A 25,882-nucleotide genomic window follows, 5' to 3' on the forward strand; every position below is an offset into this window, starting at 1 on the left:
GTGCTTCTCGTGCCCCCTGGGAGAGAGAGAGAGGAGAGAGGGGAGAATGGTGAAGGACGCGTCGCTGCCTCCTTCTTCCTCTTTCGGTCCTTTCTCAGGATTTTCTTGTTCGGCTGTTTGGTACACTTTTCCCGAGTCTCTTGCACCTAGATGTGCGGGAAGGAAAGACGTTTTAATAAAAGGAGGACTCGGGAGAAGAGCTCGCCCAAGTTTCAACTCCTCCTCCTAACCCTCACCCGACTCCTTCCACTTCCCTCCTTTGCTCGAGAGAGCCAACTACCAAGGATGGTTTCGATTTGTCCAGTCTGTCAGAACAAGATCGATGCAGACGAGACAGCTTTTGCGTGAGCTCGACATCCTCCCTTCCAGCCTCCCTTCGATGAGCTCGACCGCTCACTCCTCCCCTCCTTGAACGCTTAGCTATCACGTTTCTCGTCACTTCGATCAAGATGAGTCTGGAGACGATGCTGGAGGAGGTTGGATGGGTGGAGATCTGTGGGAAGACGAGGTTGGTGGGTTTGATTGGGACGAAGGATCAGGAGAAGGAGGAGGACAGCTTGGAGGGTGAGTCGTCCATTTCTTTTGCTCTTCCTGTCCTCGTTCGACATTTTTTTCTCGCTGGAAAGGACGAGCTCTACGAACAGAAGCTCTCCACAGTCGTCCTCGGTCTCGAACTGGGCAGGACAAGGAGGGAACCTCGAACGCTTGAGCTCCGAAGAGATGGAGGAAGGAAGGGAGTCGAGCTCACCACCTCCTTCCTTTCGACTCCTCCCTTCCTCCCCACCTCCCTCACGTTTCATCCCATCTTGAGGTTCTTCTGCTCTCTCCGTCTGACTCAACGCTTCTCTTCTCCGTCTCTTTCGACCCAGACTACGGTTGAGAGGGGGAGGAAGCGCTGAACAAGATGGAGGAGCAGGAGCAGGAGAAACCAGCTACCTTTCTCCTCCTCCTTCGAACGAGCTCAGAGGACTCCGGAAGAAACTTTCCTCCCTTCTTCTCAAGTCTTCAAGTGGCAAGGGGAAGAAAGTAGACTGTGACGACGAGGAAGGAGAAGGAGGAGCGACAGAGGAGAACCTCAGAGGTGGAAGGAGCGGCGGTCTGTTTCGGTGAACATCGTCGTGTCACTGTCTCTTTTTCTCGTGAAGAGGAACTGACTCCTCTGTCTCATTCTCGGAAATTCTGAAACTCACAGACCACCCAAAGTCCAAGCGGCTTGTCCCATCTGCTCCCTCGATATGGACGATCTCGACATGGGAGAACGAGAGGATCACGTCGCTGCTCACCTCGGTTTGTCTCCTTTTCTCTCCTTTTCCCCCGCTTCCACTTTCATCTCTCCTTCTCCCCCATCTAACTATCTTCCTTCGGTTCTTTCCCCTAAGACGAAGAAGACGAAGACCACGGCGCAGTTCCCTTCCCTCCCTCTTCCGACGGTCAACTTCTTTCCTCCTCCTCCTCCTCCTCCTCGACAGGTCCTGCTTCCGCCTCTCATCGAGACAAACGTGATCTCACCTGGTCTCCTATCAATACTCCGACCATCTCCTTGCCTTCCAACATGACTCCTGGTTCGTTCTCAGTCCCTCTCTGCTCCTCTCCTCTTCTCGAGCGAACGCGTCGTTCTGACCTCTCCTCAATCCCTTTCTCTCACAGGTCTCATTCCTCTCCTTCAGTCCCTTCTCCTCTCCTCTCCTCCAACTCGATCGGCCATCCTCTGCAGACCCCTCGGAACCACTCATGTCGCCTCCGTCAACCGCTACGACACTCTATGGGGCTGCGGTTACCGAAACTTTGAAATGGCGACCTCGTCCCTTCTCGGAGCTGGTCTCTACGCCGACGTCGAGGGTTTGGCTGGAGTCAAGATCGGAGAGGGAGGAGTGGGGATTGCTACATTGCAGAGTTGGATCGAGGAGGCTTGGGCGGAGGGGTTCGATGCGATTGGGAGAGCTCAGTTGAAGGGGAGGTTGAAGGGTCAGAAGAAGTGGATCGGGACGGGGGATGTTTGGGTTGGGATGATGAGTAGAGGTATCAGGTGAGTCCAGTTCGCTTTGAATAGAATACGCATCGAGAACGGGGACTTCTCGTTCGAGACAGACGAGATGAGATGAAACTGACGCGTCTCTCGAACTCCCTTCTTTTCGTAGATGCACGCTTAGTTCGTCCCTGATTCCCGAGGCTTCTTCACCTGGACCTGGAACGCTGATCTACTTTTCTCTCTTCACATTACTCAGCTGATTTCCCTAAAACGAAGAGGAAGGAAGCTGTTCCTTCGCACATCCTTCTCCAGCGATGGGTCGTCGACTATTTCGTTCGGGTCCCTTTCGCCTTTAATCTCACGTTGTTTATCAAGGACTGACTCTGTTCACTTCTTCTTTTCTCCCCTCCAGAACTCTGACTCTTCGAAACCTCAAGGAACCAGCAAGTCTGCGTTCGACGTCGTGATGCAGTCGCAAGGTCAGAGCATCAGGCTCAGCGACAAGTTTCCTTTGATCCTCCAAGTCAGTCGAGCCCTTTCTCGACTTTGAAAGGATGAGTTGCTTGGGCTGATCCAATTCCGCGTCCCTCACTCTGCAGCATCACGGTCATTCGAGAACCATCGTCGGAACGGAGACGACCAAGAATGGCGATACGAGTTCGTCCTTCTCCCTTCCTTCCTTCCGACCTCGGGCCAGACTCGCAAACTCTGAAACTTCTCACTGACCTTCAATTTTCCCCTTCTTGTAGATCTCCTTCTCTTCGACCCCGCCAAAACGATCCCTTCGAATCTTCGACGACTCGCTATCAAGAACTTCAATCACGATCGCAACCTCGCCGCCTCCTCTTCCTCCTCGTCTTCTACCCCACAGCCCGAGGGGAGCTCCTCGTTGTCTTCTTCGACATCCAAACCATCTCCGCCCAGGGAAACCGTCGACCTCTGTGGTGGATCGTCGGGCGACGACGAGGGAGACGAGGACGAGGACGAGGGGAAAGGGAAGAAGAGGCTCGGGGCGATCTTTGGGAGGAATAAGGAAGGGAACAAGAAGCTCAAGATCGGTAAGGACGGGAAGAAGGATGGTGAAGATGGGAGGGAGAAGTTTACCGGAGACGTGGGAGACGCGCTGAAGGTGTTCCGAGTCAAGTGAGTTGTTTCCCTTCCTTTCGTCCTTCTCGACCTCGGATCTCATTAACCGTCCTGTTCATCTCTTTTTTTTTCCTTCGCGCTCACGTAGCCTTAAAACTCTCAAGTTCGTCTCCAAGCCTTCGTTTCCTCCTCTTCGTCGATTCCCGAACTCATCCCCCCTCCTTTCTTCCTCTCTCTTCCTCTTACAGGAAGAACTCGGAATACCAGATCCTCTCCTTCTCTGGAGAACCCATCATGCCCAAGATCGAGCGGGAGAGGTACAAGCTCGTGGTCAGCACCATCATCAGTCATTGAGGAGGCGATGGACGCATCGCAGGAAGGGAGAGAAGCAGCAGCAGCTTAGCATTTTATATAACGACTATGAACGACCCCCATTCTCCTCTAGACTACTTCCTGGCGCTGTATTCTCGGAGAGGTTCTCTCTCTCTCGCTCGTCGCAATCATGGCTAAGAGACCGACGTCGGAGAAGAGCGTGGGCTGAAATTGAGCTCGCCCTTCCCTTTTGGGCTTCTTCTCCCATCCATCACACGCTCTCCCAAGACGCAAAGATGCAGCAAATCAACGAGAAGCAGCACCCTTCTTACTCTACTCTTCCAACCATCTCGCTTCCTCTCTCTACTCCCCCTCCTGCCCCGAAGAAGTCCATCAAAGCTCGACTCGGCCTCCCTTCCTCCCTCCTCCTCCTCCTCCTCCCTGCTTATCTCGTCTTAAACGACCAAGCTTCTTCCTTCCTTCCGTCCTCCGTCGTCGTCGGATCTTCTGCGTCTTTGTCTGATGGGACTTGCTATCAACCTCCCAAGCTGACTCCCAAGAACGAACTCTTCGAAACGCTCGACCAAACTTGGAAGAGCGACGAGTTCAGAGGGAAGGCCATCTCCTGGTTGAGCGGTGCTGTGAAGGTCGATACCTCCGTTGGTGACGCTTGGGGGAACGTAGGAGAGGATGAGAGGTGGAAAATCTTCGGTCCTTTCCACGAGTGTGAGTTTTCTCTTCCCTCGAAGCGGAAGGCGAAGGCTGGGTCGGAGAGAGGAAAAGGGAGCGGTCTCGTCGACGGAACACCTTGCTGACCTCCTGTTTACGTTCTCTTTTTTTGGCTTCCATCGTATAGACCTCGAGAAGGCGTTCCCTCTCGTTCACCAGAAGCTCAAGCTCACCAAGGTCAACACTTGGGCGCTTTCGTACGAGTGGACGGGGAGTGATCCTTCGCTCAAGCCCCTCCTTTTGACTGGCCACCAAGGTGAGTCGATCCTTCTAGCAGCTCCCAGATCTGCGAAAGTAAGCTGAAATATCATTCCCTCTCTTCAATTAGACGTCGTTCCTATCGAGAAGACCACCATCGACTCCTGGGTTCACCCTCCTTTCTCAGGACACTGTTCGTCGCTGCTTCTCTCCCTACTTCCCGTATACCGAGCCTTGTCGCTGATCTCCGGCTCTTAACTCGTGTTTAGATGATGGAACTTTCATCTGGGGACGAGGTTCGGTCGACGATAAGTCTGGTTTGATCGTGAGTCTCCAAAACGAATCGACGTCGCGTTCCCTTCGACTCGTTCCCTCTGACTCTTCTCTCTTTCCTCCTTCAACTTCCCAGGGTATCCTCGTAAGTCTCATACAAGTCTTGAGTTCCTGCTACGTCACCCTATTAATCAGCCTCTCTTTCCCTCCCTCTAGTCCGCTCTCGAATCCCTCCTCGAGGCCGACTTCGTTCCTCGAAGGACCATCGTTCTCGCCTCCGGCCAGGACGAGGAAGCGTCTGGTCACCACGGAGCCAAGTTCCTCGGAACATACCTCGAGGAAACCTACGGACAGAACGGATTCGCCCTTCTCGTCGACGAAGGAGGAGGGTACGCTGAAGCTTTCGGGAGGCTCATCGCTGCTCCTGCAACGGGAGAAAAGGGCATGGGCGATGTTCGGATGACCGTCGAGACGTTGGGTGGTCACTCGTGAGTTTTTCGCATCTTGAAGTCGAAGAGGAGGACCCGGTAAGGTTCTGATTCGGCTACTAACTCTACTCCATACTTGTGTGGGGTCTTCGAACAGATCTATCCCTCGTGAGTTTCAATGCCGGGGAGACGCGACGCGCTCACGTTCGTCAAGCTGATATTTTATTCCGCTTTTCTCGTCTGATTTCCCTGCTGCTTACAGCGGATCACACCGGAATTGGACTCCTCAGTCTTCTCATCGCTGAGGTAGAGGCTCACCCTCACAAGGCCAATCTCACCCGTTTGTCCTTTTTCCTCCTCGCCTCTCTCCCTCACACGCTTACGACTTCGAGCTGATGCTTACCTTCTCCGTTTGACTTCACTACACTCTTGCCAGGAGAGAACCCATACTACTCGCTCATGGGATGTGCTGCCGAGTTTGCTCCTGGAGTCGAACCGTCCCTCCGATCCTTGATCAAGGCCTCGGTCAAGAGCGACAAAGCCCTCAAGCAGCTCGGGGACGTCTTCGGGGCTGACCGAACTACTAGAGGTCTCGTTGGGACTACCCAGGCGGTCGACCTCATCGGTGGTGGAGTGAAGGTTCGTCGGCTTTGTTCCTGTTCGACGCAGCAGTGCCTTCGGGAACCTGAACTCCCACCTCTTCTTCTATCCTCCTTGTATACAGGTCAACGCCCTTCCTGAGAAGTCCTGGGCAGTCGTCAACCATCGAATCAACGTCGCTTCGTCTCCTCAAGAACTTCGAGAGCGATTCACCTCCGTGATCAAACCCAAAGCAAAAGCTTTGAACCTCACCTTGACTGCATGGGGGAAGGACATCGTCGAGGGACCTTCGGTTGGACACATTGTTCTTGAGAACGCGTTCAAGGACTGGTGAGTTTCGGTTCGTGATAATCTCTCGAGAATCGAGGAACGCTGACCTTCGTCGACGCGTCTTCTTTCGGCACTCTTTTCGATTCAACCAGGCTCGCTCCCTCTCCCATCACTCCTACTACTCCCGAAACCGTTGGATGGCAAGTCCTTGCTGGAACCATTCGATCCACTCATGCCTCGAGGATCAAGTCTTCTTCCGCTGGGGAGAACGAGTTGGAAATCGTCGTCTCTCGTGAGTCTCCTCTTCTTCCTTCTTCTCTCAGCGAGACCATTCACTGATCGTTTTGCTTCTATTCGTCGCTTCCGACAGCTGCGATTATGAGTTAGTCAACCTTTTCTATTTGTTCATCATCCGCTCGCGGGCTTGCTGACTTCTCTTGCCCGTCCCTCTCCTCCTCTCTTCCCTCCTTCTTGTGCGTCTTTTCAGCCGGTAACACGGACACTGCTAGGTGGTGGTCTCTTACCCCGCAGATATATAGATACGGTCACCTCTCTCCAGATGACGTCTATACCGCGTCGGGAATCCATTCGGTCAACGAAGCGATAGTGCGTTTGTGTTTCCTCTCGCCTCCCCTTTCTCTCTTCCCTTTCCCTCCCCATTCCCTCTTATTCTCCTCACAATCAACAACTGACTCCCTCTCTTGTACGCTGGTTTCTTCGCCGCAACAGAAAGCTACCTCCTTCGTCAACGAGATCAGGTTCTTCGGAGAGCTTATCTTCAACGCCGACGAGGCGGACTTCTAACTCGAGGAGGGGACGCCTTCGCTAGGTCGGGATTCCTACTGTGATTCGGTATCTCTAGGCTTGGATGCGTGAATTTATGCTTCTGCTGGAGGAAGGATTGACTTGAAAGAAGAGCTCAGGCAGAAGTAGATTGAGGGGAAGGCGTCCAGTCGACGCGTCTCGCACTTTCACGAAACTTGGTTCCAAAAAGAGCAACAAGCATTGCATCGCTATCTAATATATAGATCAACCACTCCTGCCCTGCAATCCCATCATTACGGACTCCTTCATGACCTCAACTCCCCAGATCACGACCTCCTTCTCCCTCTCCCCCAGGTTCTTGTCCAACCACCCGTCTCCTCCTCCTCCCATGGACGTCGTCAAAAAGTACAGGATCCCCTCAGCGAGAGAAGGAATCCCAGCAATCTTCATGATGGTCTGTTCGAGAACCGAATCGTCTTGGGTGTAGGATTTTGGGAGGACGAGGAGGGGGGAGGAGGTTTGGGTGGAAAGGACGAGGTAGGTGAAGAAGAGGGTGAGGAAGTGGATTGTGGCGGGACGGAGAGAGGTGAAGTTGATGGGCTGGTGGATGGGGTAGAGAGCGAAGAAGGATTCGAAGGAAGAAGGGTCCAGTCAGTATTGCGTTCGTCTTGACCGAATCGCTCCCGCTCTCCCTCCTTCGTCGTTCGTTTCCCAAAACTCACCTTGAGAATCGACAGCGTAACACCCTCCTTCGCAACACACCAAGCGTAGCCTCTCGCCAAATTCCTAACCTGCCTTTCCGGCACCCTGTTTTTCCCAAACGATCCTCCTCCGCCTCCACTCTCCTTGAAAGCCTTCACGATCTCAGCTCCTCCGACGTCTCCCTCTCCGAGGTCTCGTAGGAAGTCCCAGAGGCAGTACTGAAGGGTGAACTTGTGGGTGTGAAGGGAGAGGAGTTGGGAGAGAACGAGAGTGTAGAAAGGGTTGTAGAGCTTCTCCTGTGGACGAGAAGAACGGTCAAAGGAAGGGAGGGCGGGAGGTGAGCGGGAGTTCGAGCGGGAGCAGCGAGGAGGGAAGACGAGACGAACGTTTCCACAGCAGTGAAGAAGTACACGAGCAATCTCTCGTTGTTGTACGTCCGTGAGACCGAGCTGCATGAGCCGGTCGTGAGCGTCGAGGTAGTCCTGCGAAGGAGAGAAAGGCAAGAGAGCGTCGCGTCAGTTCCGTTCGATTTCTTCTCCTCCTTTTCCTTCTCTCCCTTCTCCTCTTTTCAAACCCAACGTAAACTCACTGTACTGCTCATAACAACCACGAACACTCTCCTCCTCACATCCGTGTTCATCCCTTGCTTCCTCGCAAGCTTCATCAAGTCGTCCTCCTCGACCTCCAACGAGATCGTCTTGGGAGCCTGAGCCGCCGCCTTCGCATGATCAACGAGAGGGTTTCCAGCCCAAGCAGCTCCAACTAGCCACCATTTCCCTTTGGTATCGGCGGAGAGAAGATCGGCTAGGGAGACTCGAAGAGGATCGTGGGCGAGGACTGCAAACGGGGAGAAGACGAAGCGACGCGTCAGAACGAGCGAGTCGGTGAAGTCGTGATCGACTGAACGACGACGAGAAGGAGCAAAACGAGTTCGACTGACCATGCTTCTTCTTCTCGAGACCCGAGAGGAACTTCTTCATTCGGATCGTAGCCTCGGCAGCTGCCTCTCCTCCAGGAGCAGCTTTGACTCGATTGTTCTTGAGGTTCGTGAGAGTTTCGAGCATGAACTTGGTTCGGGAGCTGGTAGTGATTTTCAGGGTAGGAACGATACAACGCGTCGAAAAGATGGAGGGAGTCAGCTTCGACGAGGACAAGTACGAGGTGGAAGAGGAGACGGGGGAAGGGGAGAGGAAGAGACGAACCTCATCGTCGCGGTATCCATTCCAGCGGTCTTCTCTTGGACGATCTGAATGATATCCTTCAAAGCGGTAGGATCGTCACTTCGAAGTTGAGGTCCAGAGCCTTCAAAGCGAATAAAGCGGAAGGTCAGCTTCGTCGCGTCGCCAAAGAAGAGAAAGACGAGAAACGAGACTCACTCCTGACAACCTTCAACAACAGCTCAACCTGCCTCTCATCCTTCAAGCCACCCTCCAAGAACTTCCTGATCAGGTCGTACACCAGCACGCACGAGACGACTTGGAAGTTATACAGTTCGGCGAGCAGGGTGATGAGATTACTAGGTTCTTTTCCGAGAGGTTCTTGCTCCTCAGACGAGGACAAGGAGGTGAGAGGGTCGAGGTAGGTGGAGAGGGTTTGGACGAGGGTTTGGATGAAGCTTGCTCCTGTGAAGGTGAGAAAGAGAAGGTCAGAAACGAGGAGCTGTGAGAGGAGAAGGGAGTCGAGAGAAAGGACGAACCGAACTCGATTCCGATGATCTTGTAGAGACCGGCAACGAGAGACGCGTAGAGAACGACGAAAGAGTCGAGGAGGTTGGCGTGGGAGGAGATGGTTTCGAGGATGAGTTTGGTGAGGGAGGAGGTGACGTCTGAATCGTTCGAGAGAAAGAGTCAGCGACGAGTCCCGACGACGAGAAGAACAAGAAGACTTTGCGATGGACGAACCGTTCCTCGCATGCTTCCTGTACAATCCTTCGACCTCGTTCAGGATCCCTTCGATGTTCGACTCTCCCATCCTGTTCAGCAGACCCTTCGCCGTCTTCTCGAGTCGAGCGATCTCGTCCCTCCTCGACGCGTCGTTCTCTCGTCCTCCAGCCTCGGCGAGCATTCGAGCTCGAAGAGCAGGTGGGATGTACTTCGTGGCGGGAGCTGACAGAAGAGAGTAAAAGAGACGAGAAGGCAGAGGTTTGAGTCAGCTCAGCAAGATTCTCAGCGAGGATTCAACGAGGATGGACTGACCTCCATCGTCGACGACAGGAGGAGCAACGACAGGTTCATCGGTAGGTAGATCGAACTGAACTCGACGAGTTGAAGTCGAAGGAGGCGGGGAATCGTCGATGCGAGGGACGAGAGCAGGAGCGGAGTCGATTCCTCCCCATTCCTCGTCTTCGTCGAACTCTTCTTCATCTTCGTCCATATCGACCTAAAGATACGATGGCAGATACATAAGGTCAGCTCGGTGTCTCGTCTAACTCTCGTCGCCCTACAACGAAGCTCTAAATTCACCTCGTTCTCGTCCTCGTCCTCATCCATCCCCATCCCATCCTCCTCCCCGTCGTCGCTCTCCTCGCCAGACATCCCCTCCTCCTTCTCCTCTTCGCTCTCCGTGTGCTCTCCCATCCCATCAATCTCACCCTCCAGTCGATCCAAATCATCCAGCAACTCGTCCAATCCATCGTCGCTCTCGTCTCCATCGAAGTCTCCTCCCTTCGTCGAGACAGGCTTCTTGACCTTCTTCTTCCCTCCTCGACCGAGCTTGTACTCCAACCAGGCGATCTCCCTCTCTTCGACGCTCTCTCCCTTCGTGAGGCTTCCCTTCAGACGCTTGTGCGTTGGGCGAAGGGTGGTGGTCGCGCCGGAGGAAGAAGAGGAGGATTTGTTGAGGAGTCGAGAAAGAGGAGTGGAGGAGGAGAGTTTCGAAGAGGAGGATTTGGACGGCATGGGTGTAGGTTCCGATCGTTTCCGCTTTGTTGACGAAGTGGCCTTGGAGTTGGAAGAGGAAGAAGCGGAGGGTTTGGCCATCATCCGGCCTGTCGACGCGGTGGATGAGGGAATTGAAGGAGCTGGTCGAGACTCCGGGACGGATGGTTTCGGTTTGGGCAAGAACTTCTTGGGGTTGGGAGCCGAGGCTGCTGCTGTTGCTGCCCTAGCTGAAGCTGAGGGAGTAGGAAGACCTCGGATCATCTTCTTCTCAGCCCTCCCTGCCTTCCTTTCCTCCTTCCTCCCTAGAGGTCGTCCTCCTCGGTCGTCTCGAGCTCGGAAAGGCTGAACACCTGGAAGACGAAGATCAAAAGAAGTAGTATCAGCATAATTTGTGAGGGCAAGGTGTGGATCGGGCTAGTGGAGGAAAAGAGGAACGAGAAGGAAGAGTTGCGAGCTCGAGCAAAAGTGTGAGCTCGAGCTTTCTTCCTTTCTCCTTCGGCCCTTCCCTCTAGGTAGCTCAAGCCTCCGCCCTAACAAGGAGCTAAGCGTGTTCGAATATGCAGCTCTGCGCTCGAGATGGTGCGGCAGAACTGCGTCGAACTGAAGCTACGAGAAGGAGACCTTCGAACTCAAAAGTTGAGCTCAACTCCTTCCCTCCCTCTTCCCTCCCTCCCTCCCCGCCCAGCCCACGACAAGAGCAGTTACTGACCTTCGAGTTCTCCCATCAAGCTCTTTGGTAGCATGGTTGTTCTATCCTCCATTCCAGCCGGTCGGGGTCCAGCTCCTCCTGCCTTGCCTCCTCGAGCAGTGTGAACGAACCCATCCCCTCCTCGACCTCCCCTCCCTCCGCCTCCTCCACCACCACCACCTCCTCCTCCTCTAGACGAACCTCCTCCTCTTGATGATCCTCCGCGTGAGCTGTTGTATGACATCTGCAATTTCCAAGAAGTCCTGAAGTGGGGAGGTTGTTGGCGTTGGAGGAAAGGAAGGTCGGCTCAGAGCTCGACTCGTCGAAATTGAAGAGAGGGGAGCAAAAGCTGATCGGACGGCTGCCTCTGCCCGGTGCCGCAGATTTTCGCTCCCTGTAGTGATCGAGATATATGCAGAGACCTGTTTTATCCTCAAGGAACCCTTTTTTTGTCTGCGAGGAAAACAGGCCCAGGGTACGGACGCGTCGCTGAAGCCCAGAGCGAGGGAGGGGAAGAGAGCAAAGTCCATTGAGATTGATACAAACCGAGTTGCGAGATAATCATAGCAGCAAAGAATAGATACTAGATGAATTTCGAAATCGTGCGAAGGCGAGAAAAGTCTTGCGGCATGATTAAAGGGCGAGCAAGACGAGAACGAAAGCCAGAGAGAATGCGAGCCGGAGGCTGCTTGAATCTACGGCAACAGATCAGAGGCGAAGGTCAGTCTCACAAGAGATACTCCTTGGGATTCAGATAGAAAGAAGGCTATGGGAAGACTCACGAGAAAGCTCTCCAGCACCCGTCGTTCCCGTACCACTTCCTCCTCCCGACGACGACCCTCCTCCCGACGTGCACTCTCCGCCCTGGCATCTCCCTCCTGATCCGCAGGTTGTTCCGTCGATGAAAGTGGATTGTAAGATCTTGTCGAGGTGGTGAAGAGGGTATCAGCATCGGTTTTCGAGAAGGCGAGGACGAGGGAGAAGGGAAAGAAGAAGACTCACGAGGCAGGAAAGAGATCCCCCAGTGGGAGATTGACAGGTCATCGAGCAAGGCGATGTGCTCTGGAAAGAACAAGCTTGCGTAATTCCGAGAGAGGCACCAACCGTCTGGCATTGGACTGAAGAAATAGACGAAATCGAAGGTCAAGGACGACGCGTCGACGAGGAGAAGTCTGAAGAGACGACGGGCTCACGATCTCTGGAGGTGCAAACTCCTGAAGCGCATTGAAGGCCATTCGATCCACATGAGTCACCTGAAGTTTGATGAGAGAAAGGAAGCGGGGGAAGATCAGCAAACCGAATCGAGTTGAGACGCGTGGCTTCGAAGGGTTCGACGAAGAGACGACGAGCTCACCGTCAGGAATAGTGGTATCCACAGGGCAGGTACCGTTCGTTCCCGAGCAGGTTTCCTCGACGTCGCAGACTCCAGCAGACGCTCGGCAGACGACTCCGGCTGAGGCGAACGAGCAAGATTCATTGCAGCACGCGTCGGAAGCTGGGTCGCAGACGGCTCCGGTTCGGAATCTGCAAGCTGCGATGAAGCAGAGTTGAGGAGGTGTCAGTTGAAGAATCTCGAGGGAGAAATGGGAGGGAGGAAGTCAAAGACGAACTCTCTGGATCACAACAGCTCGAATTTGAGTCGCACTCCTCTCCGGGCTCGAGGATTCCGTTTCCGCACTGGAGACGGGGTAAAGACGAGGTGTGAGCGTGGCTTCGAAAGGTACGGGGATGATGAAGTCGAGAACATACCTGCTCCAACGAGATGAGCGTAACGCTTCCAGGTTCAGCGAGGCAGCTTGAATCGACGGTTCTCGTTCCCAAGGCCGAGCAGATCTGAGAAGAAAGGAAGCTGTGTCAGTGACTGAATAGGGCGTAGCTTGATAGAATAAAGACTCACGTTTCCGATCGAGCAAGGGGAGAAGACGGTTTCCTCAGTGCCTCCTACCGGACTCATCATGTAAACCCCGTTGGCGTCGCACACGTCTTGACTGAGAGGGCAGCAGCTGGGTCCGGAAGGGCATCCTGCGGTGCAGTCGTGATAGGCTCCGAAGTTGTGACTGTGGAACGCAAACTTTCAGCGACCCGAGACTCGAAGAAGAGAAAACGAAGGCGACGAGAGGACTGACCCGACCTCGTGAGCCACGATCTGAATGAGTCGGAGGCATGGTCAGCGAGTGCAAAGTAGGTCAAGTCTAGGTAGAAGGTGGATACTTACCTGCCACTCCGCTCGTGAGTTCGTAGAAACCGAAGTTCCGCTGACGATGCCTTCGCTTCCTTGATCAGTCGACTGGAAACGTTCAAGGTCGTGAGGTGATCAGTACACGCTCGGATCGAAGAGGACACGGATAAACGTACTCTTTGGTTGCAGAGTTGTCTGTGAGACGAAGAAAAAAGGTTCGTCAGTCAGTCGCATTTCCGTCAAAGGGAAAGGAACGAACGACGCGTCTCGACTCACCCGAGCCATGCGATTCCGACCTCCGACCCACTCGCACAACCACTCATCAAAGCCCAGAGACCAGCTTGGTCTCCACTCCTAGAAGCTCCTCTCCAAGCACTGAAAGCGCTGAGTCGATCGCTCAGTCCGAGCGAAGAGCAGTCCGTGTTCCAGGCGATGCTCGAGTCAACGGTAGCAGGGCATGCCGCATCCTGAACGAAGAGCTCGATGATTCCGAGAGAGATGTTGAAAGTTGACTTGTAGAGAGCTGAAGCGATGTTCCAGTTGTTGAGCTGAGTGACAGAGAAGAAACGAGGTGAGCTCGAGTTTCGAAACGAAAGGACGACGCGGCGGATAGAGGACGGAGCGAGAAGGATCAACTCACGATAGCGTTTCGAGCGTTGTCAGCTCCTCCATACGCAGTTACGTAAGCACAGTCTGCTGCGACTCCCTGTTGAGAGGCAACAAGAGAGGGGGAGAGAGAGAGGGAAGCGAGATCGGTCAACTCTCGCTCTCGCTCTCAGACTCGAAGGAGGAAAACGAAGAAGCTGGTAACGCATACCATGTAGACTAGCCGATGAGCAGTAGGGCATCCAGCGGTTTGGCCGATCGTCGCGGTCAAGCTGTGGGAGAGGAAGAAGGAGGGAGACGCGTCAGTGAGTCCCAGATTTCGCTCCAGTCGTCGGTTCAGACGAGGCAAAATCTCGACTCACTTCCCACCAGTGCTAACTCCTCCTGGAACATCACTCTGCCTCCCGAACAACGATCCTTCTCGTCCAAACTTCAACCCTCTCTCCGCCTCCATCGCCGACCGACGTCGGATGGGATGATCCGAGTCCATGTTGAAATCGAGGTCGTCGTGCGAGCAGCTCCTCCCAGCTTCTCCTCCCTCCATCGAGACGTCCCTATCCCTGAACACCACCAGACCTTCATCTCGTCCAGCTTCAACATGAGGATCCTTCGCCTCCTTGACCCGCTCGTACGTCTCGCTTCTGAGGATCGTGAACGTCTCACCGTTGACGGAAAAGGCTCCTTCAAAGAGCCCTTTCTCGGCTGAGTGGACGAGGATTCGAGCCCAACCCAAAGATCCAGCGGCTGATTCCTCTTCGTCTGAACGAGCGATTCCTCCAGCGAGATCTTCGAGCAGTCGAGTTTCGGAGTGGGAGACGGGAAAGACGTGACCCTCGTAGGCGAGGACGTTCGAAGGATGGAGGGGGTGAGAGGTCGGGTAGGTTGTTGCGAAGGAAGGATGGAGGAGGTGGACGTTGGGTTTCTGGAGGGAGAAAGAGGGGAGGGAAGGGGGGCTGAGCGAGCGAGACGAAGATGGACGCGTCGAGAACCGTTCGTTCTTGGGAGCATCGCCTCTTTTCGTTCGAGACGGACTCCCAACAGACGCTCTCTCGATCATACCTTCTATCCCTCTTAGCGATTCAGAGAAAGGGAGCTTACCATATGTAACGCGTACTCCTCTCCATCAACCTCCAGAACCACCCTCCAGGCATCATCGTGCTTCAAACTCGAAGGCGACCTTTTCCCAACCGCTTCCAACCTCCTCCTCAGGCTCGTTTCCGTCAGCGTAGACCGAGCTGTAGGTGTCTTAGGGAGGATATCGATGATGGCTGAACGAGGATGATGGATTTGGAGGAGGGGAGCAGGGGAGAAGGAGGCTGCCAATCGAGACGGGACACGAACGAAGGAGAGAAGCAAAAGGTGTAAGCGTCTGCGATTTTTTAAGGGTAAAAGAAGGTGATTATATCGAGGGGCCAGTACTACGTCTATCTCAGACAGCTGAGAAAGGCGATGGATGCTGGGAAAGAGTGGAGGGAGGACGTCTCCCTTGACTGAAGTCGAGCTCAACATTGAACTCAGCCCACCTCCCCTTCTTCCTGCCTCCCTCCCACCACTGAGCACCCTCACAGAACCCCTGGTCTATCTTCTTGGCCATCCAGACAGCACCTCAAAGCAATAAAATCGAAAGAAAAGCTCACCGTTAGCCTGGGAAGCGAGGCAGAAGAGGACGAGAAGGAAAAGAGTCCTCGACGTCGAAATCGTCCATCCTCGGAGATTTCTTGATGAAGAGCGCATCGAGCTTGAACCTCTTTTTGTTGTGTTCGAGAGGAAGGTTTGATGTGGCCTGTGAGGAAGGCTCTAGTGTGTGTGTGGTGGTGGTTAGAGTGAAGGTCAAGGGAAGGAAGGAAGAAGAGGAGGAGGTGGAGGGCGAGGTATCGACCGCCGCCTCGCCAAGGTGAAATCGGCTTCACTTTTTACGGTTCTATACATCTCGCAGCTTGAAGTGACGATTTCTACGAGATCAAGTAGACACTGCATGGATGCTGGAGTTTGAGAAGGCAGCTCGAGGACGACAAAAGACGAGTGAAGTCGAGGGATGTGGAGCTCGACGCTGTTTTCTTTCTCTCGTCTCCCTTTGTCGTGCTCGATTTTCCCTTGGTTTACTCTACTGTTGGGACACTTCCTCTCTCTCTCATCAGAACGAATCACACCCTCACCATCGACTGACTGCGAGGAAGAAGGCAGGCCGTCCAAGCCAACCCTCGCTCTCAGCGAAGACTTGGAACGCGTCGCTCTCGACTCCTCCGTCGACTCTCCTTACTAGCAAAACAGAAGAAGCAAAACGGACCCTGTAATAATGCGACAATTGAGCAAGGGAAAACGAGATGAACAAAAACAACCAGCCACTTGCGAGCGCACGAAACACCGTTCCTTCGTCTGCCTCCTCTCCCCTCCTCCCTCCCCTCCGACCTGACGCGTCCCCTTCCGCTCGTCCTCCTCCCTCGAGCTCAAAGTTCAAGCTCAACGTCCTCCCATCCCTCCCATCCCACCCATCATCTTCATCATCGAAGCCATGTCTTGATTTCAAACCCAAACGACGAAAGTCAGCTCTTTCAGCTCTTTGTTTTCCTCCCTCCGTCCCGCTCGTCTCGAAAAAGGAAAAGAAAGACTCACCAGGCATCCCACCTCCTCCCCCAGCTCCTCCTCCTCCTCCAGCTCCACCCATCCCTTGCATCATCTTCATCATCGAGGCCATGTCTTCCGAAGCAAAAACGAACCGAAAACGCAAAAGGTCAGCTCACTCCTCTCCTGGCCCTCCCTTCCGCCCCTTCTTCGTTCGTCGTAACGTCTGAATCTGGACTCACCAGGCATCCCACCCCCACCGGGTCCTCCAGGTCCTCCTCCACCCATCATCCCACCGAGGTTCTTCATCATGTCTCCCAACCCAGCCATCCCTCCCATCCCGCCCATCGGTCCACCGCCGGATCCTGGAGGGGGAGGAGGAGGGTTCATGATGTCTTGGAGGATCCTGCAGAACGAAGGGAAAACGAAAGAGTGGTTAACGATGAAAAAGGAGCAAGAGCTAAGGAGAGAAGAAGACGAGAAGAGGCGACGACGAGTTTGGACGAACTTGTTGGCTCCAGCGGTTCCAGCGGATCTCATCTTTCGAAGGACGTCGGGTGGGAGGGCACGCTGTTGGTTTCAAAGAAAAGAGGACGACATGAAGGAGCAGAGCGTCAGGTCAGGGAGGGAAGAAAGAGCTCGACACGTCGAGAAAAATCGAAACCGCAAACGAACCTGGATCGCCATCTGCTGAGCCTGCGAGGGAGTTCCACCTGGACCCATAGGAGGTCCACCCATAGCAGCAATGAGCTTCTCTCGGAGAGCAGCGTTACTTTAGCATCGATGTCGAACGACGAAAAGGAAGTCAGCGTTGTGCGACGGACGGATCGAGGAAGGAAGGAGGAAGGGGACGAACGGGTTGTGAGCAGCAGCCTTAGCTCCTCCGACGGATTTGGCCATCGAAGCCATCATGTGATGCTGCATCAGAACGCTGGAAAGAGAAACAAATAGAGGAGGGGGGGAGGGTCAGCGAAGTGAGGAGACGGAGGGAAGGAAGAGGGACGACGAAAGGACTCACTCCTCAACATCTCTCACACTCGTTCCACTTCCCTGAGCGATCTTCCAGACCCGCTTGGTCAGACCGATAGGGTTTCCAGCTTTGTCTCGTCGGATCTACACGCACCAACAGCAACAACGAAAGAAACGGCCAGAGGTCAGCCTCGAAGGGCTCGAGCGACGCAACGGAGACGAAGACGACTCACGAAACAACTTCCATCCCCGTCCAACTCCCTCGCCGTCATCGCATCGGTCACGTAAACGATCTGCTTGAGCTTCTTGGACGCTTCCTCCTCGTTCCCGTCGAGCATCCCAGCGGGGAGTCCAGGGATCATGGACGCGATTTTGGAGAGGGAACCCCTGGAGCGACGTGACGGAGAAGAAGGGACGGTCAGCGTTCGAGTTCTTTTCGGTTTGACGCGATAAAGTAGAAAGAGGAAGAAAGAGAGAGAGCGAGAGCTACTCACATTCCCATCACACTCTGCATCTGCTCCCTCCAATCTCGAATCGAAAGCTGACCGGCCTCGAGCTTCTTTGCGAGAGCCTTCTGCTTCTCGGGGTTGATGAGAGCGGCATCTTGGCTGGTGACGACATCGGAAATAGAAAGCAAGGAAGGATCAGCTCTCGCTCAAGCTCGAGGGTCTTCCTTCTTCGAAACGAGGAGGGCGACGGGAACAAAACCGAAGCGCTCACATGTGTTCCATGAGTCCTTGCATATCCCCTCGGCCGAGCAGCTTGGAGATGAAAGGCTGAGGCGAGAACCTCTCGAGATCGTTGAGGTGCTCTCCGGTACCGAGGAAGATGATGGGAGTCTTGGTGGCGGCGACGCTGAAAGAAAGAAGGGGCACGAGAAAGAGGTCAGCTCAATCGAATGAGTCTTCGCTCGGACGAGACAAGGCAGGGAAACTCACGCAGAAATTGCTCCTCCTCCTTTAGCGTGACCATCAAGCTTGGTGACGATGATGGCTCCGAAACCAGCAGACTGCTTGAAGGCTCGAGATTGGGACTCGGCGGCTTGACCTGGAGGACGAGACGGAAACGAAGGCCAGGACAAAGATCAGCGACTGCTTCGAGGACGTAGCGGATGAGGAAGAAGATCGACGAACCTATCGAGGCATCGAGAACCATGATGGTGAGATCCTGAGTCGCGACAAAGAAGAGATCGTGTGAGCTTTCGGACGACAAGGGAGGGAAGGAAGGAGAAGTTCGAGCTCACGGGTTTGACAGCGTCTCCGATGGCCACCATCTCCTCGAACAGCTCAGCCTCCTGCTTGTGTCGACCTGAGGTATCGACGATGATGATGTCGAATCGTTCTGTATTCGACAAAAGCCAGAAAGGAAAAGGAAAGTGAAGGGGACGAAGGAAAGGAAGAAGGTCAGCTCGCTCGCTCTCCCTTCCTTCCTTCCCTCCCCTCCTCCCTCCCTCTCCCAAACTCACCCTTCTTGAACTTTGTAACTCCCTGCCTAGCAATCTCCACCGGATCCGTCTCCGTATAACTCCCAAAGAACGGAATCTTTGCCTTTGTCGCGTTCTGCTTCAACTGATCGAACGCTCCCGCCCTGAACGTGTCCGCGCATACGAGACACGTCTTGAGTCCCCTTCGAGCGTAGTGAACGGCGAGCTTAGTGCAAGTGGTGGTCTTTCCTGCTCCTTGGATACCGACGGCCATGAGAACGTTGGAGCGGCCCTTGACGGGTTTGAACTGGTAGGCTTCTTTGGGAGGAGAGGAGGAGGTGGAGGAGGAGGAAGAGGGTTCGGATCCTGAAGGGTCGACGAGGAGGACGAGGTGGTCGAAGATGGCTTTTTGGACGATTTGGAAGGATTTGGATGGAGTAGGGGTGGGGTTGGGAGGGGAAAGTTGGGCTTTGACCTGCAGAGAGGGAGGGAGGAGGGAGGAAGAAGGGAAGGAACGGTGGTGAGCTCGATGGAAGGAGCGAAGAGAGATCTAGTTCGTTCAAACTGACCTCCTTTCGAACTTGTGAACGAAGATCCGATACGAGTTTGACGTTCACATCCGATTCTAGAAGAGCAGAGCAAACTTCCTTGAGAACAGCATCGAGAGCCTGAAGAAAGAGAGGTCAAGAAAAGGAGGGGACGGGGTCAGCTCGGAGGTTCTCTGCTTCTTCCTCTTCCTTAGGAGACTGACTTTATCATCTACTGTTGATGTCGAGGAGAGCGAGTTGAGAGCTGTATTCAGACGACGTCCAAGATCGGCGAGAACCATGTTGTAGGGAAGAAGGAGGGAAGGAGAGGGTTGATGGAGTTGGAGAGGAGGAGACGACCTCGCTGGCTCTCTCGCTTGAGGTCGAGAGGCCCAGGCTCGATGTCTACCGCTTTTTCAAGCGTAAAGGTGAAAACTTCAAGTTACGATGTCAGAGATCCTCAACTGATGAAAAAGAAGACTTGAATATCTTGCTCAAAAAACGACAGCGAAACACGTCAAACATCTCTCTGAACGGCACGCTCGACCTCTCGTTCCCCTCCAACGTCGACCAGCACTCCTCCCCTCCTCCTTGCTCTATCTTTTCGCTCCTTCTCTTTACAGCCAGCCCAGCTCTCTCAAGGGCCTCAAGAGGGACCCTCCGCCATGCCCAACGCCTCTTCCTCTGCTTCTTCGCCGTCGACTGCTGTCGTTGTTCGGATCACGCCTCTCCTCCTCCAGCAGGCGGCTGAGGCGAGTCGGGACGGAGGCGACACCCTGGATTTCTCGAGATCGAGGTTGACAGAAGTTGGGGAGGAAGGCTTGGACGGTCTAGCAGCTGGGAGTGGAGGAAAAGGTGTAAGAAGGTCAGTTCATTCATCTAGAGAGAAGGAGTTGTTTCCGAGCGAGCGAGCGTTCGATATCCCTCCCACCTCGAGTCTGGAGGACAGGAACTGAGCTCCGGAGGATGACGAGAGCGTATAAGGACGAGCTCGATACTCTTACGGAAATCCCTCTCGAGCTCTTCGGAGGCCTGCTGAGTTCTCAGGAGCTCAATACAGCAACGAGGGCTGAAGGGAGGGGAAGGGGAAGGCGGAGCATGTTCGGATCGAGCTCGTCGCTGCCTCCCATCTCGTCCTCCTTGCGACGCAGAGCAACCACACGAGCTCAGATATGTAGAGCTGTATGCATTCTACAGTCTGCTGGTGTTTGAAACCGAGGTCAAGCTCATCGCGAGGGCGAAAACAACGAGCTCACGAGGTCAAAGGAGGAGGAACCTTGTTCCCAGCCCGACCTTTCATTATCCTACTCCATCTTCCTCACTCGTCCCTGCACCTCTAGCAGCTCGGCTCTTTCTATCGCACAGATATGGGTTCGAACGATCTATACACGAGCTTGAACCTGACCTTTCTTCTCTTTCCCCGCCTTTCCTTCCTCTCCAGACTCGCTCTCTCTCACAACTCTCTCACGTCCCTCCCGACCTCGTTCCTCATCCTCACTCGACTTCGATACCTCAATCTCAAGGGAAATGATCTAAGAGAGGTTCCTGCAGTCGTACGTCTGGTTTCTTACAGTGCTGGAGTTCGTAGAGGCTCGTCCTGACCTCTCCTCCCGCTTCTTCGCCCTTCCTCTCAAAACACAGCTCGGATCGCTTCAATCGCTCGAGATCTTGGACATTTCGAGAAACAAGATCAAGAGGATGCCAGAGAAACCTGGGAGACTGGCTTCTTTACGAGTGAGTCTCGATCTTCCTTCGACTGCAGATGGCCTCTCCTTCGGTTTCAAAAGCTCGTCGTCAAGTCGGACGACTCGAGCTGAACGGACGCCCCCCTCTTCTTCTTTTCTCCGACAGGTCCTCTCGCTCTCGCAGAACCGTCTTCGAGCTCTTCCAGCCTACATGGCCGATTTTACGGAGCTGAAGGTGTTCAAGGTCGAGCAGAACCCTCTCGAGTGGCCTGTGAGTCGAACCAAAAGCAACTCCTCCTCGACGAGCTTCCCTCGCGTCGAGCTCATCTTTCCTCTCTTCCTTCTCAGCCTCGCGAAATCATGGATCGACCTGCCAACTCGGAAGGAGAGGAAGCCGAGAAGCTCTGGATTCTCAGCATTCGAGAGTTCATGCGAGCTGGAAGCGGAGGAGGGAGTGGAGACGAAGCGACGGACAACGGACCTCACCTCGCCAACAACCGAACCAACCACGTTCGAACCCCTTCTCGTACCACCCAATCTCACTCTCGGTCGGACTCCCATCAATCCTCTTCCTCCCATTATCGATCCTACTCCAACTCCAACCCAAACTTCCCTCCCTCCATGTCCCTCGACTCGTTCGCCTCCCCTCCCGTCGATCGAGAGCACGGGAGGAACGATTCAAGCTCGACGAGAGGATCCTCAACGAACCACTCTACCGAGACGGTCACTCCCAGGCCTAGGCCGCATAGTCGTACGCTCTCGAACTCGGCATCGCGTCCTCCCTCGCCGCCGTCGTCGGAAGGACGAGACAAGTTGGATCAGGTCGTTCTTCCTCCTCCCAGGATCGCAGCCGACGGATACCCTTCACCTTCTCCCTCTCCCATCGACGGCCCTTCGCATATCGATCGACTACCTCCTCCTCCTCCCATACTGGAGGATTCACCTTACGACCCTTCCTCAAACGACTCTTCCCCTCTCGATCCCTCCTTTCTCCCCTCCTCCTCCTCTTCCACACCTCGAGATCGGTCAACACCTTCCCACCTCTCCCACTCCCGGAACGCTTCCTTCAACTCCCAACCTCAACGACTCTCTCAACTCCTCAGCGCGAAGAAGTCCCTCCCAGATCTTCGTCAACCGCACTCCCAGATCATGTCGGATCGTCAAGGAACGACGAGCAGATGGCCGACGAACGCTGTCGCTTCGGGATCAGGATCAAGTTCGAGAGGAGGAGGGAAGGTCGGTGGAGTTGGGATGGCTCAGAGTCGGACGACCTTGTCGGGAGAAGGAAGCGAAGGAGGAGGAGGAGGAGGAGGAGAGCCGACAACGACTCAACGCGTCGGAGGAGTCCCAGGCTCGCTTCGATCCATTCGTCGGAAACTCTCGGACGACGGAATGCGACGACCAGCGATAGGCTCGCCGTTATCTCAACAAGGAGGAGGAGCTCCCTTCCCATCAGGTCGTCCACTCCAGGAGTCCAACATCCTCGATCCCTCCCTCACCTCCAGCCCACCCGACGCGTCTCGAGACTCCTACTTCCGTCGTCTCTCCACCCTCCAAGGATCCACCCTCCCAAAAACGGTCCCTCCAGCTCTCCTCACCCTCATCGACTCGGCTAGAGGTCTCCTCTTCGCTCTCTCCCAGATCCAGTCGTCGCTCAGGCAGCACTCGTTCTCCGCCCTCGATGGAGTCTTTTCAGGCGTTCTCGCCAAGGTCCTCGCTCCCGCGGGAGAGTACACGGATCGCCTCATCAACGCTTTGGATCGGTTCGATTCGATCTCGAGGAGAGCCGCCGTTCCTCCCCCGGAGGTCATTCGAGGAGTCGTCGAAGCGTGCAAGGACGACGTCGCCGTTTTCGGGAAGGTCATCGCCGTTCTCCTCATTCAGCTCAAGGCTTCGTCGGCTCAGCAGGCTTCGACGAGCTATGAGGACGTTAGGTTTTCGAGGACGCTGCTTCTCATGCTCTACGGAGCCATGGCGGAGGTCGCTAACGCGTGGAAGAACATGCATCCTCTCATCGACGCGGTCGCTCCTCTGCTTCGAGATCTCCCTCGACCCGTCACTCCCACCAGTCGTCAGCACCAACACCATATCCCTACCATCTCCAACACCACCGGAACTCCCATCTCCCCTATCCCCGAACGAACGGAATCCTACTCCCCTCCCTCCATCAACCATCCTTCCCCCGTCGCTCTCACTCGATCCATCTCCGCTCAACCCTTCCCCAGCAGCCTCGTCTCCTCCCCATCCCCCTCTCCTTCAGCTATCCTCACTCCAGGTCCAGGCTCAGGCTCAGGCTCAGGTCCAGCTCCACCCTCCACACCAGGTCCTCCCTCCCAAGCAGCTCGTTCGAAATCACGTCGTCACGCCGGATCCTTCTCCTCCCACGACGTTCAAGTCGGAGCTCGAATCCCTCCCATGCCTTCCCCTTCGCCAGGATTCATCCTCGAAGGCCCGATTGTTCCAACGCATCCTCCAGCAACCCACAAACCTTCCACCTCTTCCTCGACCTCACCACCCAACCCCTTCTCTCATCAAATCCCGCTTCGATCAGCCTTACGGAACCCTTTCGCTTCGCCTACGTCGTCTCCCAACCCGAACGGAGGTCCTCCTCCCAACGTGACGTACGATACGTCTCCCTTCTCTCCCAGCGAAGGGTTCCCTCCTCCTCGAGGTCCAACGAACGGTCTGCACACCGTCAACGGGAGTCTCAGTCCCAACCCGACTTCGCCCAACTCGATGAGCTCGCCTGCGATGGGAGGTCCGTCGTCGTTCTCGGCGATGGGGATGGGAGGAGGAGGAGGGCACTCGACGAGTTCGTCGATGAGCTCGTCGATCGGTGTACCGATTTCGCCGAGGATTGAGAAGGATCGGTACTTGTTCGGAGGAGGAGCGGGGGTTGGAAGGGATGGAGGAGGTGGGGGAGGGGGAGGGATGTTGGAAGTCGGAGGAGGAGGAAGGGGAGATGCGACGAATCGGGTGGTGGACGAGGAGATGTTGGATACGATGGGGGTGGCAGTCGAGGCTGCGTTTGGAGTTTGGGTGCTGGTTGAGGAGGATATGAGTGGAGATTTCGTGAGTCTTTGCTCTCCGTCGCTTGGGTTGGCGCTTTGCGAGTTGAAGTTGAACCGACGGCGCGTCCGTCCCCTTTCCAATCTCGAACGTTGACCTTTCATCCCTTTCTCTTCTTTCTTTCTCCTCCCTTCTCTTACCGTCCCTTTACAGAACACAAACATCCCCGAAGAAGACGATCTCTCCTCTCCGAACCTCGCCTCCTCCCCTCTCGAATCCGCTTCCTCGACCGAAAGCGGTCCTCCCACCCCAACTCCTCGTCCCGATCGTCGAACTCTCGAACTCCTCACCCTCCTCGAAAGAGCAGACACCATCACTCGTAGACTCTACCAATCCATCGGAACCTCCTCCCTCCCCTCCACCTCCCGTCGTCAGGACTCGACCCTCGCCGACGACGCTCAGCAGTTCTTCCAAGTCGTCGTTCAGGTCTGCTCCTGGTACATGGCCAAACCCGATGGAACGGGGACGACGGGAACAGCGACCAAGAAACCTATCAAGGTGGCGTTGAAGAACCTGACGAGGTTGTGTGCGGCGAGTGCGACGTTGCTCCAGGTTTCGAGCATGAAGAGACCGTCGACGAGTTTGGGGTTGTCGAGACCGATGTCGCCGGATGATGCTGTCTCTAGTGGGGGTGGAGGAGGAGCAGGGTTGAGACCGTTGGCGTTGGGAAGGTCGAGGTCGGCGACGGGAGGAGCAGCGACGTTGGTTCCTTTCATCGCTCCTGCGCTGCCGAGGAGCGCTCAGCCGATGCAGCAGGCGTTCGCTAGGACGGGAGGGGCGGTGGTGGGTGGTGGAGGACCGCAGGTGATGGTTGGCGGCGGGGGTGGGATCTAAGGAGGTCCGAGGATTCTCAGTTCAGTTTTGGTTTCCTCTGTTTCTTTCTCCAGCTTTGACACGCTTTTTAACGACGCTCTTTTTCTTTCTTTCGAATCTCTTTTATGTTGGAGCTGCTTTCGCTTCGGTTTCTGCTTTTTCGTTTCGTTTTCTCTCTTGCTTCTTCTCCTTCTCGCCGCCGCATCCATCTCTTTTGCATCTCAGTCGTCGTTCAGTCGTCTCCCCCTCGCTCGTTTTATCTTATATCCCCCGTTACTTGTTCGTATTACGATCAAACCCTCCTTCTTTGCTTTGAACCCTGCCCTGCTTTGAGAGGAGGAAGGAAGGAGAGTCAGGCGACGCGTCGACTTCGAAGGTCCGAAGGAACTTGAGATGGAAGAAAGGAACGGCTGACGCGGGAAAACAGGCAATCGAGGTGAGAAGCTGTATGGTAAGTTGGGTTGAGAAAAAGGAGAGGAAGAACAGGAAGCAAAAAAGGAGAGCTCGAGAACAAAACGTATAGCTAGAGGGAATTGAACCCTCGCCTCACGCATGGCAAGCGCGAATGATAGCCACTTCACCATAGCTATGTCGATGACAAATGCGCCAATCAAGCAACTAAATACTATAAATTTAATCTCGAGGACCGCCGCTTTGAGACGCGCTCGACCTGTCGAGCTCGAGAAAAGGTGAAGATGTTGATCTGCTTCTTCCCTTCTCTGTTCTGGTGTTCGGGTTGTTAGCAGATGACCTCCAATACATTAGGATTCAGTCATTAGCGATCAGTCATCTTGGATCAAGTCTTTCTACGGGTCGTTTTGAAACTAGAATCTAGATTTGTCTCCCCTTCCCTTCCTTAGATAGCCCCTCCGGTCCATTCCAAACCACTGTTAACTCGGAAAGCTATGGCCCCGTATCTAAACACGCGTTGTTGAGGTTCATAAGCCTGAGGAAAGGGATCAAAGAAATCCGAGTCAGCCTCCCGTTTCGACTTCTGAATCGGATCAGCGAGCGAACTCACGACGATGCAATGGCCGTTCTCTTCTGTGTGAACAGTGCTCGTGGCCGGTGAATCATCTGAGAGGACAACGACACGGATCAGAGAGATCAGTATCGGTGGTCCTCAGCGCGTGAACTCGGTCGCATCTCT

General features: G+C 54.7%; 6 protein-coding genes and 1 non-coding gene across 7 annotated transcripts; 3 read left to right on the forward strand and 4 right to left on the reverse strand.

Annotated features, from left to right (window-relative positions):
* The first annotated feature begins 215 nt into the window (after nucleotides 1–215).
* BDY24DRAFT_396228 (peptidase family C78-domain-containing protein) lies at nucleotides 216–3,488 on the forward strand. The gene is made up of 12 exons (XM_076641410.1): nucleotides 216–344; nucleotides 421–564; nucleotides 1,193–1,287; nucleotides 1,380–1,562; nucleotides 1,648–2,026; nucleotides 2,139–2,149; nucleotides 2,226–2,302; nucleotides 2,382–2,492; nucleotides 2,569–2,626; nucleotides 2,719–3,112; nucleotides 3,204–3,218; nucleotides 3,304–3,488. The coding sequence occupies exons 1-12, from the start codon at nucleotides 286–288 to the stop codon at nucleotides 3,407–3,409; spliced, it is 1,632 nt and encodes a 543-aa protein (XP_076494716.1). The 5' UTR covers nucleotides 216–285; the 3' UTR covers nucleotides 3,410–3,488.
* A 150-nt stretch (nucleotides 3,489–3,638) lies between these two features.
* On the forward strand, nucleotides 3,639–6,763 carry BDY24DRAFT_396231 (M20 family metallopeptidase). The gene is made up of 14 exons (XM_076641411.1): nucleotides 3,639–4,093; nucleotides 4,224–4,352; nucleotides 4,425–4,487; nucleotides 4,564–4,619; nucleotides 4,704–4,712; nucleotides 4,784–5,055; nucleotides 5,153–5,163; nucleotides 5,258–5,335; nucleotides 5,432–5,634; nucleotides 5,720–5,925; nucleotides 6,018–6,157; nucleotides 6,236–6,247; nucleotides 6,353–6,471; nucleotides 6,595–6,763. Exons 1-14 carry the CDS (start codon nucleotides 3,664–3,666, stop codon nucleotides 6,667–6,669), a joined length of 1,803 nt encoding a protein of 600 aa, XP_076494717.1. The 5' UTR covers nucleotides 3,639–3,663; the 3' UTR covers nucleotides 6,670–6,763.
* A 92-nt stretch (nucleotides 6,764–6,855) lies between these two features.
* SGD1 (Sgd1p) lies at nucleotides 6,856–11,050 on the reverse strand. Its single transcript, XM_076641412.1, has 12 exons — nucleotides 10,921–11,050; nucleotides 9,795–10,561; nucleotides 9,528–9,711; nucleotides 9,234–9,437; nucleotides 9,029–9,157; nucleotides 8,709–8,954; nucleotides 8,535–8,634; nucleotides 8,273–8,412; nucleotides 7,922–8,169; nucleotides 7,719–7,814; nucleotides 7,353–7,628; nucleotides 6,856–7,230 (listed from the first exon to the last, which is right to left on the reverse strand). Exons 1-12 carry the CDS (start codon nucleotides 10,970–10,972, stop codon nucleotides 6,895–6,897), a joined length of 2,778 nt encoding a protein of 925 aa, XP_076494718.1. The 5' UTR covers nucleotides 10,973–11,050; the 3' UTR covers nucleotides 6,856–6,894.
* A 469-nt stretch (nucleotides 11,051–11,519) lies between these two features.
* On the reverse strand, nucleotides 11,520–15,513 carry BDY24DRAFT_396234 (Metallo-peptidase family M12-domain-containing protein). Its single transcript, XM_076641413.1, has 17 exons — nucleotides 15,322–15,513; nucleotides 14,783–15,000; nucleotides 14,047–14,606; nucleotides 13,896–13,956; nucleotides 13,719–13,784; nucleotides 13,355–13,626; nucleotides 13,255–13,273; nucleotides 13,115–13,186; nucleotides 13,026–13,045; nucleotides 12,797–12,956; nucleotides 12,649–12,732; nucleotides 12,510–12,576; nucleotides 12,254–12,430; nucleotides 12,093–12,152; nucleotides 11,902–12,017; nucleotides 11,682–11,820; nucleotides 11,520–11,594 (listed from the first exon to the last, which is right to left on the reverse strand). Exons 1-17 carry the CDS (start codon nucleotides 15,416–15,418, stop codon nucleotides 11,533–11,535), a joined length of 2,250 nt encoding a protein of 749 aa, XP_076494719.1. The 5' UTR covers nucleotides 15,419–15,513; the 3' UTR covers nucleotides 11,520–11,532.
* A 631-nt stretch (nucleotides 15,514–16,144) lies between these two features.
* On the reverse strand, nucleotides 16,145–19,467 carry SRP54 (RNA-binding signal recognition particle subunit SRP54; the record flags this gene model as incomplete). The annotated part of the gene is made up of 15 exons (XM_076642762.1): nucleotides 16,145–16,200; nucleotides 16,489–16,652; nucleotides 16,755–16,816; nucleotides 16,922–17,018; nucleotides 17,103–17,177; nucleotides 17,265–17,359; nucleotides 17,449–17,602; nucleotides 17,710–17,823; nucleotides 17,936–18,070; nucleotides 18,154–18,262; nucleotides 18,349–18,382; nucleotides 18,459–18,556; nucleotides 18,681–19,113; nucleotides 19,208–19,306; nucleotides 19,390–19,467. The coding sequence occupies 15 exons, from the start codon at nucleotides 19,465–19,467 to the stop codon at nucleotides 16,145–16,147; spliced, it is 1,803 nt and encodes a 600-aa protein (XP_076494720.1).
* Nucleotides 19,468–19,729: 262 nt separating this feature from the next.
* Nucleotides 19,730–24,188, forward strand: BDY24DRAFT_134465 (RAM signaling pathway protein-domain-containing protein). The gene is made up of 5 exons (XM_076636034.1): nucleotides 19,730–20,030; nucleotides 20,607–20,718; nucleotides 20,807–20,899; nucleotides 21,017–21,121; nucleotides 21,199–24,188. Exons 1-5 carry the CDS (start codon nucleotides 19,831–19,833, stop codon nucleotides 24,013–24,015), a joined length of 3,327 nt encoding a protein of 1,108 aa, XP_076494721.1. The 5' UTR covers nucleotides 19,730–19,830; the 3' UTR covers nucleotides 24,016–24,188.
* Nucleotides 24,189–25,250: 1,062 nt separating this feature from the next.
* On the reverse strand, nucleotides 25,251–25,322 carry BDY24DRAFT_t79. Its single transcript has one exon. It is a non-coding gene; the product is annotated as a tRNA-Gly (tRNA).
* Nucleotides 25,323–25,882: the final 560 nt, after the last annotated feature.

Source organism: Mrakia frigida (assembly GCF_051309035.1).
Source record: "Mrakia frigida strain ATCC 22029 unplaced genomic scaffold BDY24scaffold_25, whole genome shotgun sequence".
In the NCBI taxonomy this organism is placed as follows: domain Eukaryota; kingdom Fungi; phylum Basidiomycota; class Tremellomycetes; order Cystofilobasidiales; family Mrakiaceae; genus Mrakia; species Mrakia frigida.